We start from the raw sequence: 19,825 nt of genomic DNA, 5'->3' as shown, positions 1-19,825 counted from the left end.
TCCTCGCGCCGTCTGCCTATGGTTATCCCTATGTGTGCCCCCCACGCCCAGGGAGGAAAGCATGCGCGCGGGGAGGAAGTCATGTGACAGCAGAGCTGGCCAATGAGACAGCGGCTCAGCGCCCTGTTTTCGGTGGGGGAGACTTGCTTCGGAAGGCGCGTTTCCCGCGAGGGAGGGAGGTAGCCGCACAGACTCGCCCGGAGCAGGATGGCTCCCGCGCGGTACTGCGTCCCTGGTGGGTGACTGGGAGAGCTGGGGCGGGAGGAGGGAGCCGTCATGGCTGGGTGCAAAAACGAAGTCGCGCTATTGAAGTTCTTTGGCGATCACTCGTAGCCGAGTAGGATTGTCTTCCATGAACACGGTCTTAACAGTGAGTCCGTAAGTGACCGCGGAGGCCAATTCTGGATCCACACGTCCTTTCACAGTGGGGACATATGTTTCCAGGCGGGAGTTGATCAATGTGAGGGTTAGCACGGTTCTCCCTTTCGTCCTGATTTCGAACCAGGACACCTTGGGTAAAGGCTGTTCTCCATTTGGATTGATCGCAGACCAGTGTTTCCCAGTTGTCGGTGTTTATACTACCTTTTTTTTAAGATTTGGCTTGAGAGAGTCTTTAAACCTCTTTTGTTGATCAGGCAGCATTACGCTTTCCATTTTTAAGTTCGGAATAGAGCAGTTGCTTTGGAAGATGATAATCAGGCATCCGAACAACATGACCAGTCCAACGAAGTTGATGTTGAAGAATCATTGCTTTGACACTGGTGATCTTTGCTTCTTCCAGTACACTGGCATTAGTTCGCCTGTCTTCCCAAATGATGTGTAAAAATTTTCAGAGATACCATTGATGGAATCTTTTGAGGAGTTGGAGATGGCGTTTATAAGTGGTCCATGTTTATAACTCCAGGTAGCTCAACGGGAGAGGTATCTAGACAGTCCGTGTTCAGGATAGCAGCAGTGGCAAACTGCAACGGAGTTCCACAGCTGGGTAATGTTAGGATTTGTGCCTCCTTTTCCTCCTGCCCCCATTTTAAACCATAGGAAAGTTTTTAATGTTTGATATGCACTTGTTAACAGCATGATGAGAGTCAATAAATGAGTTGGTCGACAGCTTCTCCTGCTGTGTCTATTACAGTGGTACCTTGACTTACGAAGTTAATCCATTCTGAAGGCGCGCTCATAAGTGGAAATCTTTGCAAGTCAAAGCCGCCATCTCGGAACGGAAAAGAAATTTGTACCTTGAAAAAAGTGCATTAAAATCTTCGTAAGTCGAGATATTGTGCCGCTGCTTTCACTTTGGAAGTCGAAAATTTCGGAAGCGGCGGCCATTTTTTCGCTTCCGGAGGTCATTCGGAAGTCATAAAATGCGGAAGTCGAGTCGCTCATAAGTCAAGGTACCACTGTACTGTCTGAGAGGACAGACAACTCTAGGCAATGAGATGTTTGACTTGCATTCTGTCTTGCAGGAGAGAGACTCTGCAGCTTAGAGGAAGGAACCCCCGGAAGCGGCACCTATACCCGTCATGGTTCGATCTATGCCTCCTTGGCTGGCAGTCTCATGAAGAAAAGTGAGAATGGCATGGTGAGATTGAAGCAACCTCTGGGCAACAGTATGAGGGGGTGGTGTAGTGGGAATTGCAAGGACTGAATGCTTTGATGTGAGCAGTGCTAGTTCATAGTGTAGGACTAAGTGAGGAACCAAGTCACAGATTTAGAGAGGTGGAGAGTGCATAACTGTGACCTTGGATGAGTCAACATAGCTCAGTTTGTTAGAGCATGGTGCTGATAATGGCAAGGTTACAGGTTCGATCTCCGTATGGGACAGCTGCATATTCCTGCATTGCAGGGGGTTGGACTAGATGATCCTTGGGGTCCTTTCCAACTCTACAGTATGATTCTGTGAATAGCTGTGGAGCTGTTCTGGGTCTCACAGATTCTTGACTGGAGGTGGGTCTGTGCAAGAAGGCAGGTGAGCTTCATGTCATGTGAACTGGATGGTGCATAATCATGACACCCTATAAAGCCTGAAATGTATCCTGCGGCACCTGTAGTGATTAGATGCTTACATTTATATTATCCTGTGAATCGCCCTGAGACCTGTGGGTATAGGGCAGTATACAAATTTAATAAATATTAACAACAAGTGTATGATCAGCTGGTAATCCAGAAGAAGTTTTGAGACATGGTTATCTTATAGCAGGCATAGGCAAACTCAGCCCTCCAGATGTTTTAGGACTACAACTCCCATCATCCCTAGCTGATAGGACCAGTGGTGAGGAATGATGGGAGCAGTGGCGGAGCTTCATACTCCAGCACCAGGGGCGGGAAGCAGGCGGATGCAGGGCGCACATTCGGGGGCATGGCGCGCCACCCACAGGAGCGTGGTGCGCGTTCTGGGGGTGGGGCGCGGGTGGGGGGCAGCCAAGATGGAACCCTACCGGGATCGCGCTGCCTGGGGTGCCCCGCCCTTCCTACGCCAGTGGATGTGAGTTGTAGTCCCAAAATATCTGGAGGGCTGAGTTTGCCTATGCCTGTCTTATAGTGTCATCTTAACACTTGTAAGACAGTAGTTTTCAACCATGAGTCCCCCAGATTTGTTGAACTACACCTATTATCCCTAGCCATTGGCTAAACTGGATGGGGTTGATAGGAGTTTAGTCCATCCACGCCTGAGGACCCATGGTTGATAAGCACCACTCTAAAGCAATGCACCAAATAAATCATGACTAGTCTTTTTTGCTTCTCTTTAGCTCCCAGTGGTTTCTGTGATGCGGGACGTGGAATCTCAGCTTCTTCCTGATGTGGGAGCTACAGTGACGTGCAAGGTAACCTCATTTCTATCTTGGCACAGTAAAATTGTATTTCATTCATCTACTCCTGGCCTCCCTTATCTCATTGGTTTCTTATGAGGATAATATGGAGAGGAGAACCATGTTTGCCACCTTGACTAGCTTTGCGGGGAAAAGTGGGATAGAGATGTCTTGATATATAATAAAATGGTATGGATGTTTTCACGCAGCAGTTTGCTTGGCTGGTGGCACTGCAAACTACAGTGTGACAACAGACTTCTGAGAGCTACTTGCCCATCACAGCAGTGTTGGGGGATGAGCCAAAGGTGGTAGGAGGAGAGAGATGGAGGTACGTGTCTGGCCCAGTTGAACCATGGAAGAATGGCCAGGAAGAGCTAGGCAGCAGCCCAGCAACCATCCTGCTCTGCTGCTGCCTGTCTCTCCAGTGACACCATTTCAGCCTTAGCAACTTCAGAGGATAACAGAATTGGAGGAGGGAGACAGGTGGGAAGCCTAGGTGAGCTGATGGCAAACTAATGGGAGCAGGAAATGGTGGTTTGATGTGCTCTAATGGGAGGGGTTGACTTGGTGAGGCATAAGAGGAGAGGGGTTGACTAGTGGGTGGGTGTAGCTGGCAAGTGCAGTGAGCAGGAGCTCAGCCCCTAGTAATAAATATCAGGGCTCTTGGTCTGTTCAGCCCCCGAATACCAGAGCCCAAGTTCCTTCATTAGCAGGTCCAGTATAAACCCTGCAAGCATTGCCCTCGCTAGAACAAAGTGTTGTTGATGGAAAGGAAGAAGCACACACTTCATCTCAAAAACTAGCTTTGATTTTTCTCCTCCGCAGAGCAGAAAGCATCACCGACTTCAATCCTAAAATTACTTCTGTTACTTAGAAAAAGCGGGGAGGGGGAATTGCTGAGGCATTGAAGTTACTGTTCCGTGATTACTCTGTTCGATTTGTTTAGTCTGAAATTCCATTATGGTTTTCTCTCCCCCTTTTTCCCACCCCCAATATTCCCACCCAGGTTTGCAGCATTAACTCTCGTTTTGCCAAGGTGCACATCTTGTATGTTGGCTCTACGCCATTAAAATCCCCATTCCGTGGAACTATCCGGTAGGAAGACAACTTGGTTGTGGGGGCTTCTTCTGAGGTGTTGGATGTCTGCCCTTTTAGAGAGGCGATAAGGCCAGCCCTTATAAATATTTTGTTTTACTCTCATCATTAGCACTTGAGCGCTAGTGGGAATTGCTTTATTATATTTATGTTCCTTTCATTTATATAATTTTGTTGTGGAACCCAAGGCAGTGTTTGGATCCCAGGCAGTCATCCATCTGGGCACTAGCAAGACCCAGATCTACTTCGTTCAGTAAAGTGCTTGGCCTCATGTTCAGACTTCTTGGTTTTTCATCTAAACTAGATAACCCTTCCTCTAAAAGCTTCTTCTTCTTTGGCAATCGCTCATAGCCGGTTCAGTATAGTCAGTTTTCTTTTAGGGGAGGGAGAGGAGGACTAGGGTTAACTCTTACCTTCTCTTCTCCTGCTGCAGGAGAGAAGATGTCAGAGCTACAGAGAAAGACAAGGTCAGTGGAATAAACATTTTGGTTACATGTGATGGGAATAGGTAGTATACCTAATGTGCATAGCCAGGAGCATTTCTTCCTGGCACGAAACATACATGTGTGTGGCGGACTAGGACATGGGAGACTTTGAAGCCCACTGGGTGACCTTGGGCTAGTCACCACGTCTCTGCCTAACCTACCTCACAGGGATGCTGTGAAGACAGTACGGAGAGGGGGACAAGTGGGTTTCCCACCTTGAGCTCATTGGAGAAAACGGTGCGATAATAATAATAATAAAATCATTACTGCTCTTGGGGAAACTGAGGAAGAGCAAAACCTTGTAGGGGGCAAGAGGACATTTAGCAATGCCTCTTTTTGTGGCAGATGGGCGGGGTACAAATAATATTATTATTGTTGTTGTTGTTGTTGTACGTTTGTTGAAGAAAAGGCTTGTGATTTCTGGATAAAGGATATCTGAGCACAAGATCTGATGGATGTCCTCTTCGTGTTCAAATTGGCCTTGTTTCGCTGCACACTTTCCCTTGAAGTTGTCTCAGCATTTTGCTTTTCACCCTTTCTCTTTCCTTCCCACCTCATGCATGGTGACAGGTAGAGGTTTACAAGAGTTTCCGCCCAGGAGATATTGTTTTGGCCAAAGTTGTATCCTTTTCTTGTTTCTGCCTTCCGTGTGCTGTGTATGTATGTATGTGCTAGCTGGAAGAGAACTCTTTAGGCATTACACCTTAACTCAACCTGTGGGGCTAGATCTCTCTGGGTGATGCACAGTCCAACTATTTGCTGACAACAGCAGAAAATGAGCTGGGGGTAGTGGTGGCTCATAGTGAAGCAGGTAAGACCAGTCCCGTTCCAAGCAGGTTGTACATAATGCTGAAATCTACTGAACGTGCCTCTGGACCTCTTAAATGTGGGATTAAGGAAGAAGCATTAGTAACATCACTGTTGAGGGGAGACATTCTATAATATAGAATATCCACTTAGGTGTTATTCTACCTTAACTGTGTAAAGTGAAAAGGGCAGTTTATGGATGCAGTAGCTAAATTTCAGAGCCAGGTAGTGGTTATTTATTTAATATACCGCCCTATATCTGGGGGTCTCAGGGTGGTCGCAAGGCACCTTTAATGAGTGGAGGAATCTTTCTTTCCCTGGGAAGGGTGTCTGTGTAACTATGGATTTCTGTTCTGATTTCAGGAGTACAGATGGTGCCAATCAGCTGGTGTGAAATGCAGTGCCCCAGTACACATAGCAAGGAACTGCGCAAGGTAGCCAGAGTACAGCCCCAGTTTCTGCAGACGTAGTTACTGATGTATGCCAAAAGATGCACAGCAAGTACATGAAAGGCTTTGCTACAGCTTGCAAGCTTAGAGGGGCATGGAAGCAGCCTCTTTTGCTGTTGCTGTGAATGGACCTTATGATTGTGCAAAACAGAGCTGGGCCACTTTGGCTTCTGGAATGGTCTGGGAAAGAAAAGTTGATGACAACTCCCGATTCCTCTTAACTTTATATTGCTGTTGTACTGTTTTATAAACCAACCAACTCTTCCCTGTTGTCCCTGTCTTTTCTGCCTGATTTTAATCTTAACACCTGGTAAATGACAAATAAAACTGCCTTCCATTCTTCCTTTCTGAGCTATAAGTAGTACTGTTTTTTATCTTTAAGGAATACCACCTATAGGCGATATAATAGTTTTTCTCTAGAGAATGTTAACTTCCTCCTTTGAACTTGGGTGCATTGAGTCCTAGATAGTTTGATCTAGTGACCCCCCTGCCCTTGTTGGAGGATATGTTATTGGAGAAGCAAGGGTGGTGATGAGGTGTGCAGGATCCCAGGCAGTGCCCAAGCTCTGAAGTAGATAGCTCCGAGGCACTCGAGGGGGAGAACCAAAAGAATGAATGCCTAGTCACAAACAAAGTAAATTTGATATTGTTCCTATCTAAACATAAATGTTTGAGTGTAAGTAAACCAGGAATAACCTTTGTGTTCCCTCCTCTTACTCTTGTGTTCACATTTGATGTATACAGTACTGGCTTATGTTTAGTATCCACAGTGTTGCAATGTTTTGACATTCCCATGTAAACTAGTTACCAAATCTGAAAACATAATGGTTTGAATCCCTCTCTTTGCCAGCAGGGCCACGTGGAAGAGGAGTCCCATACTTGGGAACTGTATTTCTCTGTTGATCTGTAGTAGTTGTGTGTGTGTAAGCCAACAGGGACCCCAACCACCTGCAATGCTCACCTTGTGAGTGGTTTGGGGATCAGCTAGAGTCGAACATAAGACTTGTCCTTATATAGACTTTACCTACTTGGGCTCCACAGCCAGTAGTTTTAAGATGGAACAAAAGATGCCTGGGTCCTTTTCAGACCCAGTACGTTTCCAAGCACAATTCAAAGTGTTGGTGCTGACCTTTAAAGCCCTAAACGGCCTTGGTCCTGTATACCTGAAGGAGCGTCTCCACTCTCCACACCCATCGTTCAGCCTGGACAATGAGATCTAGCACCGAGGGCCTTCTGGTGGTTCCCTCACTGCAAGAAGCAAAGCTACAGGGGACCAGGCAGAGGGCCTTCTCGGTAGTGGCTCCTGCCCTGTGGAACGCCCTCCCATCAGAGGTCAAAGAGATAAGCAACGACCTGACTTTTAGAAAATACCTGAAGGTAGCCCTGTTTAGGGAAGTTTTTAATCTGTGACATTTTAATGTATTTTAACATTTGTTGGAAGCAGCCCAGGGTGGCTGGGGAAGCCCAGCCAGATAGACGGGGTACAAATAATAAATTATTACTATTACTTTTCAGACCCACTTGGAGTGGATACTGTGACTAAATGGGAAAGGAGAGATGGAAGAGTCAGCATAGGGGGCAACAAGTACAGTAACACTTTCTTGGAATCAATAAGATTGTACAGACACAGCAGCTATTGCACATAATTCCTTTATTTTTACTGAGATTAGGGCAAATGCAGCCATTGTACAGTGAAGTGAGCTCCAGTGTAAACCTGCCCTAAATCAGGCAGGGATACCACACAGACTGTGGGGCAGAAAAGCAACACATGATGATACACAGTATCTGGGCTTACTGGCACTACACAGCAAAGTTACGGGATCGCAGCTGGAGATTCCAGGGTGGGTGCTGTTCCCTTTTCTCTTCCCCTAGCTTCACTCCTTCCTACAATCGTTTTGAAGGCAATGAAGTAACGAGCTGGCTATTGTTACCTAATACAGAATCAGACGTAACTCCAGGGACAACTAAAAATAAAAAAAGACTCCAGCAAAATTATATGCTCTCTTTAAAAAGACCCATAAAAATAAATGGTCCTTGAGCATCCCTGTTGTGCTGTCTGAAGCACCCCTAGCTAGCCTTAATCATGAGTGACCAAACCAAATCGAGCAATACTACTACAGCTGCCACATAAAATGGAAAGAAGGCAGGAGGGGCTCTCTCTTCGGAATGCTTGGGGATTCCCCCTTCACTTTAGCAGCATCACATCCCATGGCGCTAGGGTTTCCTCATCTGCCAGACCCCTGTGCTGGACTGTGGTCCACATCCCTAGTGTATCTAGCCATATCCTGCTGGGGGGAAAGTGAATGTGGAAGGACGTTGGTCTTGAAGGAAAGAACGTGGCCCCAGGAAGCTTCACCTCCTTTGGCTTGTCTGCCCAGTCCCTCAGGCTGTGGCAGGCATGTGCTGGGAAGGGAAGGGATGAGGGAGGGGGAGATCATCTACTGAGTACGTGGCTTTGCCTTCACTTCTTGACCTTGCCCTGGGCAGCCACAGCTTCCATGGCCTTGCGGACAGTCTCCTCATCCCCAAGGAACTGCATGGGCTTGATGGGCTTCAGATTTTTGTCCAGCTCATAGACAATGGGGATTCCAGTGGGCAGGTTCAGTTCCATGATTGCTGCCTCAGACATTCCTGCAAAGAGCAAAGGGGTGAATCACACCAGGAGCTTGATTATAGTGCCCTTACCAAGGACTATTAGAAGGCAACCCTCTTGGAGCTTGCCTTTAGACTTGACCAGGCTTGTGCTGCCTTGGGTGTCTCAAGTCACAAGCAGACTCACCTTCTAGATGCTTGACAATGCCTCGGAGACTGTTGCCATGGGCAGCAATGAGCACACGCTTGCCTTCCTTGATCTGAGGAACAATTTCCTCATTCCAGAAGGGCAGGGCCCGAGCAATGGTATCTTTCAGGCTCTCACATGTAGGCAATTGATCTTCAGTGAGGTCAGCATAGCGGCGATCCTGCGGAAGAATATGGAGTGACCTTTTAAGACATGATTTCTGCTTCCTGGAGATGCTCAGAGTCACCTACCTAGGGAGATCAATGAAGCACCTTCGCTTTGGAAGAATTGGTTCTTTGGCCTGTGCTACCACATGCTCCAGCTGTGAACCATGCTCGCTGGTTGCCTGTGTTACTGGACATTTTAAAATAGGCACTTTACAGGAGTCTTATCTAAGCATTTGTTTTTCCTCTGGGCTCTGGTCAGTGGCCCTTCCTTACCTCTCATATCAACAGCATGCTAGGCTTTAAATAATAATTGTTTGCCCAAACCAACATTTTCTATTCGTCCTCCCAAGTGTGGTATGAAACTATTGTTGTTCAGTCGTTCAGTTGTGTCTGACTCTTCGTGACCCCATGGACCTGAGCACGCCAGGCACCCCTATCTTTCACTGCCTCCTGCAGGGCCCAAGCTGGAGGGTACATCTAGTTCTTGCTCACTGCAGCATCTGCAATATATGATACAACTACAGTATCTCTGGCAAATGGCCATCCAGCCTCTGCTTAAATGCCTCCAGGGTATGCAAATCAAGCACTTCCCCATAGCAAACTGTTGCAATGTCAAACGGCTTGTGCTCTTCAGCAACCTGTTCTACAGAAGTTGCCACTTTAACAGCCATAATCACAATTTCATTGCATATTGTACTAAACCTGATTGAAAATAAGCAATGAAATGAATCAGACCAATTTCATTACCTATTATACTCAGCTGTTTTAGCTTTTCAATGCCTGCATATGGTATTAAAATCCACACTACTGTGATCAGAAGAAACAAGTTCTATAGCCTATGATCTGACCATCTCACATGGTAAAACCATTAACAAACATGTTGTTGTATAGATGGAAGATTCCAGCCCCTCCATGAATAACCTTGACTGTTGTCACCATGCAGTACAAACATCCATGAAAGGGCACAATGTAAATGATTAATTGCATGAAAGGGGCAAGTTCTATTAAATTGCCAAAACAGCGCAGGAGTGACATCCCATATAAAACCAGCAATTAGCAAGGACAACTGTAGGACTCCCAAAATAACTGGACAAAGGGAGAGTAATGTAAGGGCAGAAGTCCAAGTAATGCATGGAGTTGGATGAAAATGGGAGTCCAATGAATCCATGACTTTGGGGCAACAATGGGCAGAAACAGGAAGGTAGTGTGGAAGTTACACCCTGGTCACAGGGTACTGCTGCCTGACAACTTCCAAATGACCCACCCCCCTTGCCCCACACGCCACTAATGGTCTAGAGAGTCTCTCAGCTCACCTTGCTGATGGTACTGTAGAAAGGGTGATCAGGCTCCATTGGAGGTGGCGGTATGTCGAAGGAACGCCTCCAGATCTTCACCTGGGCCTCACCATGTTTAGCTGCCGTCTCAGCCTTGTTAAGGCCTGTCAGGCCACCGTAGTGCCTCTCATTGAGGCGCCAGGTCCTCACTACAGGTAGCCACATCTGATCAATGACATCCAGCACAGTCCAGAGGGTGCGGATTGCCCTCTTCTGCACAGATGTGAAGCAGATGTCGAACTCATAACCAGCATCTGGAAGGGCCCAGAGAGTACAATGCTTGTTCATTTGATTTTAAACATGCTTTATCCCAAATGCTCCGTAACACATTAACGCCTTCGTGTGGAAGCCCCACCTTCCGGCATCTGTTCACTCAATATTTCACTGACATAGGTAGTCACCTACCAAATCCAGGTGGTGGTGGGGGGGAGAATCCAGCAAATGCTCCCCCGACAAAGTGAAGATGAAATAGCAGGGGTAACAAAACAAACTCTAATGAAACAGGTACGTTTACTATTCATATGCTGAAAGCCCTGAGGTTACCATTACCAAGTTCCAGTGCTGAAATTGGCAGCAAACTCCGCTAAATATTAGGCACCACATCTTCCACTTTACAATGTAGCTGGCTCGTTTTGGCCAGCTACATTGAAACCCAGTAGAGTGGAAAGATGAAATGCTTATGTAATCATTGGGGCGGGGGAGGAATCTGAACAGCAGCCGCTGTCTCCACTCACCAAGAGGAGAGGAAACAACCAGTCACCTCTATCTTAAAAAAAAGAGAGGTTATGTTGTAGTATAGCCTTAACAACACATCCTTACAATCATTTGTCTGCTCCCATGTGCCCAATTGCCCCATTCTGTAGAAAGGAAGAGAGGTTCTGTGCAATAATGCCAACCAATGTCAGGGTGGGGAAAACAGTAATTGTGCAACACGGAAGATGAAAAGGGACAAAGGCAAGCAAAGGGCAAGCCATGCACCATTGCATGCAAATGTATTTTATGCAAATAACACCCACCCAACCCAAGATGACCCCTTAAGAGGGAATCAGAAATGAACAATAACAGCATTAGAAATGAACAATAACGGACACTTTTTAATGCAGGGCTTTTTATTCTGCTAGCTTACATCAAACGCTCTACGCAATTCTCAGAGAAGGGCAGAACTCTGTTCTCTTTCCTTACACCCAGACAGATAATGCACAAAAACTGGAACTGGGAGGGCTGTTTTTTGAGCCTGCAAAGACATGCGGTCCCTAGTTGCTTCCTGGAGCTAACCCCCCCCCCCCCCCGCAACATTTCCTGTAACAAGAATGGGCACAAGCTCTCTCTCTCAGCAAGACAGAATGACTCAGCTGCTCCTGTTATATTTCCATATCAAAGGCCCAACAAGATTGCCAATGCAATCCTGCAGGATGGCCAAGCGCAGGGTGCATGTGCAAGGAATGCAGGGAAGGGATACTCTCATGCCATATTAAGGCTTCTCCCATTTCCAGCAAGCCTTTTATCTTTATCCCACTCTGTATCACTCTGTATCAGACCCGTAATTTTTTTTTTTAATTGGCATTTTAAATTGCTGTAATTTTATTGCTTTAAAGTAATTTTATTGCTTTGAGATGTTCCATGAGAAGCAATTATTAGATGAAATTAAACAAACAATTACAGGTAGGTAGCCGTGTTGGTCTGCCATAGTCAAAACAAAATAAAAAATTTAAAAAATTCCTTCCAGTAGCACCTTAGGGACCAACTAAGTTTGTTCTTGGTATGAGCTTTGTGTGGAGATTTCCTTGAGAGGCAATGGGGGGGCATGCCTTGATCCAGCCCGAAACAGTGACCCCAAAATGTGCAAAGTGACCTAGCCAAGGTCGCACAGCCAGAGCGGGGTGGGGTGGGGTGGGGGGAACATAGCTGGAGAGGCAGCTGCCCCCTTTTCACAGCGGGAGAGTAGCCTATGCCACCTTCTCTACCGGTATGTAGGCCGTGACGCCTTTGGCGAGTGAACAAGCGGCACGTTTTCAGTCAATTCATCCTGCCGCCCAGAGGAGTCAGATGCAATCTGTGTTATGCTTGGCACAGATTTAGCCCGAGGCTATTCGGGGCCAAGAGGCGTCACAAACTCTGAGAGGAGTAAGGCCGGGGTTCCGGCTAGCCTAGGACGCCCCCGCCCCACGCTTCAGTACCGGCGGAAGAGAGCTGCGTTTCGATTCTTCAGCGGGGAGACCGATGCACGAGCTTCAGGAAACCCCTCCTTTGTCCTACTTTACATCTTTCCGAGCGAGAGACTTGCCGTTCAAAAGCCCGAGAACACACGTGTGCCTCCAGAAACGTGTCCAACTCCCCGTTTCGCTTCGAAACCCCAGAAACCATTCTGGCCTTCCATTCCCCTCCCAACATGAGTAAGCCCCCCCCCCACGGCGGGGGGAGAGAGCATCCTTGGCAATTCCATGCACGCTTACTGGAGAGCCAGTGAAACGGAATTCAGCGGGGCTTACTTCCGAGTAGACGTGGTTAGGCATCTAGCGGGAGACCCGTCCCAGAAAAATGCAAGGCACCCACTTCTTGAGCGGAGAGACCGCGGAAGCTCACCACGTGGCTAAAGCAGGAGAACGGGAACCCGCATTCCCAAACCTCTTTCATAGCCCGCTACTGGGACCCTCCGTGGTCCAAAGATTACCCGCAAGATCTTCTGGCCTTGCTCGGATACCTTCCCGACCTCTGCGCTGACTCTGAGTTCTGGTCCGCCTCCCCGTTTCCCCCGAGATGAGAGCCTCCAAGCATCCCCATCGCGCTCCGCCTGCTGCAGCCTCCCGGCTCCCTAGCCCCCGTGCCGCACCCCGGTCCCCTTCACCTCTCAGCGCTTCTCCGCCGCGCCGCGCTTCCTCCTGCCCCGCCGGGCTCAGGTCTGCATCGTACCAGCCGCTGAAGCGGTTCTCGAGGTTCCAGGCGCTCTCGCCGTGCCGAACCAAAACTAGCCTGTAAGCAGCAGCCATGATGATGGGAACCGAGAAGCTTGGGATGCGATGCAAACGCGGCGGATACACTCTGCACACTGCGACGCCACCGACCGGGAGACTCTCGGCCAGGCAAGGGGCGTGCGCCTAAAGACGTGTTGGAGCAGCTTAGCCATCCCCCACAGACAGGCAGCGGACAAATTCCGGGCTCGCTTTTCGCATAACGTTTTTCTACCCAAGAGAAATGAGAGTTGACCATCAAAAAAAGAAAGAAATCTAAGGTTTCGGCTTAGTTGTGATTGGGCAGCAGAGCTCCCTCTCGCCAAACGCAGCAACCAAGATAGGTGTGCAGAACTTTTCGTGTGAAAGTCATCTTTACGCACCGCATCGCCGATTTCGGCTGTAAACAAGTCCGAGGAGGGGATAATTTAAGTACTGTATATTTGTGGCAACCTTTAAGAGTGTTTTCTATGGGGCTTTTTTTGGTTGGAAACCAGGCTCAGGTCCATCTCTAGTTTGCAAGTGGGCTCCTAAGGGGTTATATGAAATAACTGGCTAATGGCCGAGCAATTTGTCAGTGTATTGAAACTATGTTAAATAGCACCTGCTACACCAAATAAGATCTGGATTACAAAGGAGCACGCTACATAAAAATTCTGAATGTCTCCATTCACTGATTTCTCTGAGCAGTTCTTCCGACCCAGGAGAAACTAAAACTACTTCTAAAGGAGCCAGGAAGTTTGCCTCCAGATATTTGAATTATGAGTCTGTACCTTAACAATCTCTATGGGCATTCTAGCCCCACTCAACCCCTCCCTCCGGATTCAGTATTGCGCATGCTCTGATTTTCGGTCCGGCCATCTGTGTCTGAAACTGGAATTCATACGTGCGTTTTTTAGGAGGAACTATGAAGGTTTGGCGCATGCGTCCAGAAGGAGGCGTCTGGTCGCTCCCTCCGGCACGGCGCTCACGAAGCGCACGCGAAGGGCAACGCGACCTTCATCCGCTGGGATGGTCACCATTGCAAAGTGTCTGGGCATCCCACACGGGCGGTGCTAGAGGGGGCGCAGGGGGGAAAAGTGCCCCCCTAATTAATGAGCTCGCCCTCGCCCTTCAGCTGCTACACACCTGTCATTAACACTACTGTAGTTTTTCTGCCAGAGATCTTAACGTGGGGACACAACTTGCTCATCCAGAAATATACTTTGCTCCTTTTCTGCCCCCCTCACCTCAGTTTTATCTGGTGCTACCCCTTCATCCCCGTGGACTGCTCTGTTTTTAAATTTCACCCTTAATTCAAGATGTTATTTAACACAGCAAGGAGGATAGATCCCTAATGAGCCAGACTGGGCAGGTTAGAGTTGTATCATAAGGGGAGCCATAAATTACAGATTGGATCCTTCAAAATGAGCACCAGCTTACTTAGGATGAATGCCTTAGAACCGCCACATACTAGTGAACAGTAGACACTTAACGCCTATAGCACAGGCTCATAGCCAGTTCACACAACAGGGGTTTGCAACTTTGCATGCTTGAATGTTCCTCTTGTGTGGCAGGGGATTCTGCCTCTAGAAAACTAGAGTGTAAATGAATGAAAGTCCCACTTTATTTTCTTCCTATTGTGCTCAAAGCAGGACAGATATCTGACACCCCCCCCCCCCCCCAGCTAAAGTGATACTGGCCTGAAAAAATCTTCACAAAAGTGTATGAGAGAATGTGATGCTAACAACCAATACCAAAATGAAGGTCTTCTAGGCTTGCATGTTGAGTGTGCTGCTTTGTGGAAGTGAATCGTGGGCAGGAGTGACACCCCAATGTCTTCCATATGTGCTGCGTTAGGAAGATTTTGGGCATCACATGGCAGGACAGAGTCTCAAAGAAATATGTGCTCTCCCAAGCCCACATTCCCAGCCTATTTGCACTTCTGTCTTAGCAACCTTGGTCATGTACACATGACCAGCCAGGCAGGACAACATTAATCTTGCAGTGTGGGAATCCCTTGCAGACGATCACAGTGCCTGGAGATAGACAGACAGGTTGTGAATGTTGTAGCATGGGGATAATGATTTCAGCAAGTGATTTCAGCTCTCTGACATAGCAGGCAGGAGACAGCTTCTTCATGTAACACTCTTTATTCAGGCAAACAAGACTGGGGAACTGAGAGGGAAGCTACATTTATAGGGACAGAAGACTGGCTAGAAAGGATACATTTTGGAGGGAACAATCTCAAGCAATCACATGGCCCCGGGCACCCATGGTCACAGGTCCAAGTTGGCACTCCTGCTTCCTTTGCCCCACCTGCAATAAAACATGTATTTCCTATATTGGTATCTACAGACACAGCAGGTGATGTAACTCTCCAATAGTTTGACTTTATCCCCAAAGGCACACTCTTCCATAAATGGCCTCCAAGGCACATGGTCACAGTGTTGGCACTAATCAATGCTGCCTAAGGAACTGTGCCTCCAGGTTACCCAAAACTCAAAAGTGCTACATCTAGCTTCATTAACCATGAACCCCAAAACTTGGAATCCCCTCCAAACTGGTGCCTACGTTATTCAGGCATTTTGCCGCATCCCCCAAACTGTTAAACTGATACGTCAAACTATCCATATGCCTTAAATTGGACAAGGTGGGATTTTGAGTGATGTTAACTAGGAACCAGAGTTTGGTGTCTCTTACTATGCTTTTGGGGAAGTGCTGCAAATCTTGGGGTTTCTGCTGCCAAACGACTGCAAAACTTTGGCACTGGTTTGGAGAGTATTGGACAACATTGGGTTTTGGGGTGACACCCATGACCCCAGGTTTGATGTATCAATTTCTCACTTTGGGGGCCACTGCAAAACGTAAGGTTTGGGCTGAAAAACTGCAAAACGATTGCAAAACATTGGCACTGGTATGGAGGGGATTCTAAATTTGGGGGTTTGTAGTCAATACACCAATACGTGGCAGAGATGGAGTTGAAACCCATGCCTCTCTGCGAATAATTGTCAAGGAGGAATTGGATCAACGGGTACGCATTAAACACTAGTTCTTACCTCTTAGTTAATTAAAAAAAAAAACAAGTTCGAAATCTGCTTTATATCTACTTTTTGCTATAAATCCTCACCACGCTCGTGAACAATTTAATCACCTTAAAAAAAGAAAGAAAACACCTTCTGCTGCCATAACAGACAAATAGACTCATCTAGTGAGTAAAGGACTGTGGCAACATTATGATTCTATTCTCGGCCTTTTACGTCCACTACCCTTTCGTCGCATATGGGTTATTAACGGGGTCGGAAGTGGATGTTGTATTTTTTTTTCTTTACCTCTTTGGATAGCGGCGGAAGACGTTGAGGTAATCCGGAAGTTGATTCTCCTCACGGAGGCGGATAACCGGAAGTACTTGGAAAACAAGGCGGAACTGAGGAGCTGCACGTGTGATTTCTCGTGGCCTGTTCCGTTCGGAATGGGGCGTTCGGGCAAGCTGCGGTCTGGCTCTGCCAGTAAACTCAAGCGCTGGCGCAAGGGGCATAGCAGCGACAGTAACCCGGAGGGGAGACGCTACCGCCTGGCTGCCCGGGGTCGCTTGCTCGCTCCCCGATCCGGTATGTGCGGCCAGGATAAGTGGGGAAATAGAATGCACTTATAGAAGGCGGGGGGATCGGAATAGAAGGGCTTCAGAGAGAGTGAAATCTGCTACAAGGGCTTATAGCGTCATGGGGTTGAAGAAAAGCATTCTTCACCCGGAGAAATGTACTTTGTTTAGTTATCCTACCTTATTGAACGTTAAAACCATGGAACTGTCCCGGCATGAATGAATTCCTGTACCCACCCTGTGTGATATAGCTGGTGTCAGCATCTTATGTGCCCTGTAACACAATACAAAATACAAGAAGTATATCTTTTCTCCTATTAAGTGTGACATTTCATTTTCCACAGCGACCCTTGTTGCTATGGGTCAAGTACTGCTGCCCGTAGTGCTTGTTCATTGATGGTTAAATTGGAATAAGTAATAGTTGTGGAAGGATACTTGTGCAAACTTTGATACCAAGCCAGTGAGTAGCTATCTAAAGCCGTGGCCAGCCTGTTGTGGATTAATCTCCTTTCTGGATTGCCTGGAAACAACTTGGCTTATCATTTGCGACTCTCTTGGTAGGCCTTATATGGACAGAAACCTCATAGCAATCTGTTATGAAGTGTGTTCCCTCCCCAGTGTTGATTGAAGGTTTGTCTTTCCCTTACAGAAAACAGTAACCTTACTGAGGGTGCTTTGAAACTGCACAATGAACTGCAGTCATCAGGACCCCTGCCTGCCTTACGGGATGGGGAAGGGAGTCAGCTGCGCATGGAGGAGGATGACAATGCCGAAACTGCTAAGACCCACAGATCTTCAGCCACTTTCCTGAGTGGACTGAGTGACTGCACCAGCCTCACCTTCAGTAAAGTGCAACGTTTCTGGGAGTCCAACTCTGCTGCTCACAAGGAGGTATTTGAATGCCAATTCCTAAGAAGTCACAAGGGCAGTGAAAGGGAGGGGCATAGAATATTGGAGGAAAGCATGCAGAGGAAAAAGTCAGTTTGTGACTGTGAGAGGAGTTGGAATGGAAGAGAGGTCAGCAGAGAAGAAAGTGCGTAAACAATACATTAGAAGGAACGGAGAAAAGTGGATACCAAGCAACCAAAGTGATAGATTAAAAGAAGTAACAGCAGTCAACTGACAATGTGTCACATAAGCAGCAGTTATGTTGTTAGCTTATTGTTAATTGCCCTAAAGCTACAATATTAATAAGTAATAATCATATTCATAAGAGTTGCCAGTCTGCCTCTCTCCGTTCATAACTGAGAACTGTGTGCACTATATTTGTTATTCAGGATTGAACCGTTTGTAGTTGATGGCTGTCTGGTAATAATGTAAGAGATGGATCCTCAGAGGCACATTATGAATGCACTGGCTTCCTGCTACATATTGGGGGCACTTTGACGCCTTCATTGTTCTGAGAGAAATGGAGAAAGACTTGCTATGCCATTTTGGAAATTTAAAGCAGAACTTGAATTCATACTTAGATTGCAAGAATGAGAAAAGTGGGCATTGTGCCTTCATCTCCAGATTGAAGGAGCAAGTGAAATGAATGTCAATCTACCGCTCATCTCCCTGGATCTCTAGTTCAGACACAACCCTCCTACTCTCATGTCAGCTCAAGAGATGCTGAAAGCCCAGCACAGTGGGTATAGATAGCTGGTCTGCTCTTCCAGCTATTTGCTTATCTATGTTGAAATCATGCTGACCAGTAATCACTGGTGGAGTTTTCAGTCTCTCCAGGAAGCATTCATAGGGATGGACAACAATACTTACATGTAGGCATTGGGGTGGCATGTTGTGAGGGAATGTTAAATTTATTAGGTGGGCTTTAATCTTAACTCTCACACTTGGATTCTTTGATAGATATGTGCAGTATTGGCTGCTGTCACCGAGGTGATCCGAGCACAGGGTGGCGTAGAGAGTGAGACAGAGTATTTTGGTGCATTGGTAAGTACCAGTACTGTGAAATGAGGCAGGCAGGTTTCAGGTCACTGATATGTACAGTTGAGTGTGGTTACCAACAACTGCTGTGATTGCAGTACCCGTCAGTAATCCCAATAAACAGACAGACTTGACCGTCATAGGGCAAATAGCAGACAGGAAGTAATGTTAAGACCTTGTAGCATTTGCATGAACAGTTTATCTTGCTTCCCTTCATGCTTTTTACTTAATTTTTTTTTTTTTACCACATTTACATCTTGCCCTTCAAGGAAAATTTCCAGAGAAGCTTAGTAAGCACAACCAACACCAATCCCACTGGATGAAACAATTCCATACACCAGTTGGAGTGATGGTGGTGAGAAGAAGGTTCCACTTGATATGCACTCAGCCAAGGGAACAGGGAACTAAACCACTAAGAAAATTGCGAAATGGTGCATCCATAGCTCACCCATGGTAGCAACTGCAGAGGGAGTCAATGAACTCATGATAACAATTGAGCCCCACAACACAGCCCTCTATATTTCTGACATGCATATACTGGTGGTAGCGTGCTATGATTGGGTCTCCTTGCAGCATATCCTGCATTTTATCATAACAATATGGGAGGTGGGGGAAGATTGTCACATGAACCAGCATATGGCCAGGTTGTTGTTGCCATTATTATTATTTAATTAAATTTGGATACTGCCCTTCATCTCAAGATCTTAGGGTGGTTCATAGCATAAAAATACAGAATAAAACCACAAAGTACATAATCGAAACATAATAAGAGGAAAAACAAACCAATAACCTAAAGGTGCTCCTTTAGACTTCAAGATGCAATCGCAAGGAGTCCAACATCCTTTCTGATTACTTCCCTGCACCATACTATGTCTCCTCAGATGACTACGCTGGAAGCTGTGGAATCTCCAGAGTCCCTGGCTGCTGTTGCTTACCTGCTGAATCTGGTGTTGAAGAGGTGAGTTCTAAGAACATGAGAAAAGTACTTCTGGACCAGGCCAGTGGCCCACGTCAGGATGCTTTAGAAAAGGATTAGAACAACTGAGGATGCAAGCATAACCTTCAATGCTATCTTTACTATTTCCCGGACAAAGGCTGATCAGGATGTAGCTATTGAATGTGCTGGGCTCTGTTCTCTGTTGTGAATCCATTTACACTCTTGGCCTCTTTTTTCTTGTATTTTGGCAATGAGTCCCCAAGATAAATATCCTTCCTCTTTATGTTGCTGTTTAACCGATTGACACATTCATATGATGTGTTACTGAAATAAAAGTTCCCTAGCATTTTTTTGCACCTGACCTTTTAAACTGTCCTTTATGCTAAAAAAAAATAATCTTGAATCTTTTAGACATTTGTTTTCTGGTATCTTTTCTGCAGCCCTGATCACTCAAGCACTTCTGTGTACATTTACCACTTCACTATATCTCTGTTTAGATAAGATGACTGGA

General features: G+C 46.7%; 3 protein-coding genes across 3 annotated transcripts in view; 2 read left to right on the top strand and 1 right to left on the bottom strand.

The window, feature by feature from the left end:
* Positions 1-121: 121 nt before the first annotated feature.
* EXOSC1 (exosome component 1) lies at positions 122-5,986 on the top strand. The gene is made up of 8 exons (XM_033149871.1): positions 122-235; positions 1,464-1,579; positions 2,748-2,822; positions 3,814-3,902; positions 4,336-4,369; positions 4,958-5,008; positions 5,114-5,198; positions 5,558-5,986. Exons 1-8 carry the CDS (start codon positions 208-210, stop codon positions 5,662-5,664), a joined length of 585 nt encoding a protein of 194 aa, XP_033005762.1. The 5' UTR covers positions 122-207; the 3' UTR covers positions 5,665-5,986.
* A 1,291-nt stretch (positions 5,987-7,277) lies between these two features.
* PGAM1 (phosphoglycerate mutase 1) lies at positions 7,278-12,964 on the bottom strand. The gene is made up of 4 exons (XM_033149870.1): positions 12,769-12,964; positions 9,903-10,177; positions 8,423-8,603; positions 7,278-8,274 (listed from the first exon to the last, which is right to left on the bottom strand). The coding sequence occupies exons 1-4, from the start codon at positions 12,908-12,910 to the stop codon at positions 8,105-8,107; spliced, it is 768 nt and encodes a 255-aa protein (XP_033005761.1). The 5' UTR covers positions 12,911-12,964; the 3' UTR covers positions 7,278-8,104.
* Positions 12,965-16,282: 3,318 nt separating this feature from the next.
* The window catches only part of RRP12 (ribosomal RNA processing 12 homolog), a 29,407-nt gene continuing 25,864 nt past the window's right edge, over positions 16,283-19,825 (top strand). Inside the window, exons 1-4 of the mRNA XM_033149869.1 lie at positions 16,283-16,461; positions 17,101-17,342; positions 18,300-18,383; positions 19,259-19,335. Coding sequence (XP_033005760.1) covers positions 16,323-16,461; positions 17,101-17,342; positions 18,300-18,383; positions 19,259-19,335 — 542 coding nt within the window. The 5' untranslated portion in view covers positions 16,283-16,322. The remainder of the gene's footprint in view (positions 16,462-17,100; positions 17,343-18,299; positions 18,384-19,258; positions 19,336-19,825) is intronic.

This window comes from Lacerta agilis, chromosome 5 (assembly GCF_009819535.1).
Source record: "Lacerta agilis isolate rLacAgi1 chromosome 5, rLacAgi1.pri, whole genome shotgun sequence".
Classification (NCBI taxonomy): domain Eukaryota; kingdom Metazoa; phylum Chordata; class Lepidosauria; order Squamata; family Lacertidae; genus Lacerta; species Lacerta agilis.
Note: the sequence above shows the minus strand (reverse complement) of the source record. Positions and strands in the feature narration are given on the sequence as shown.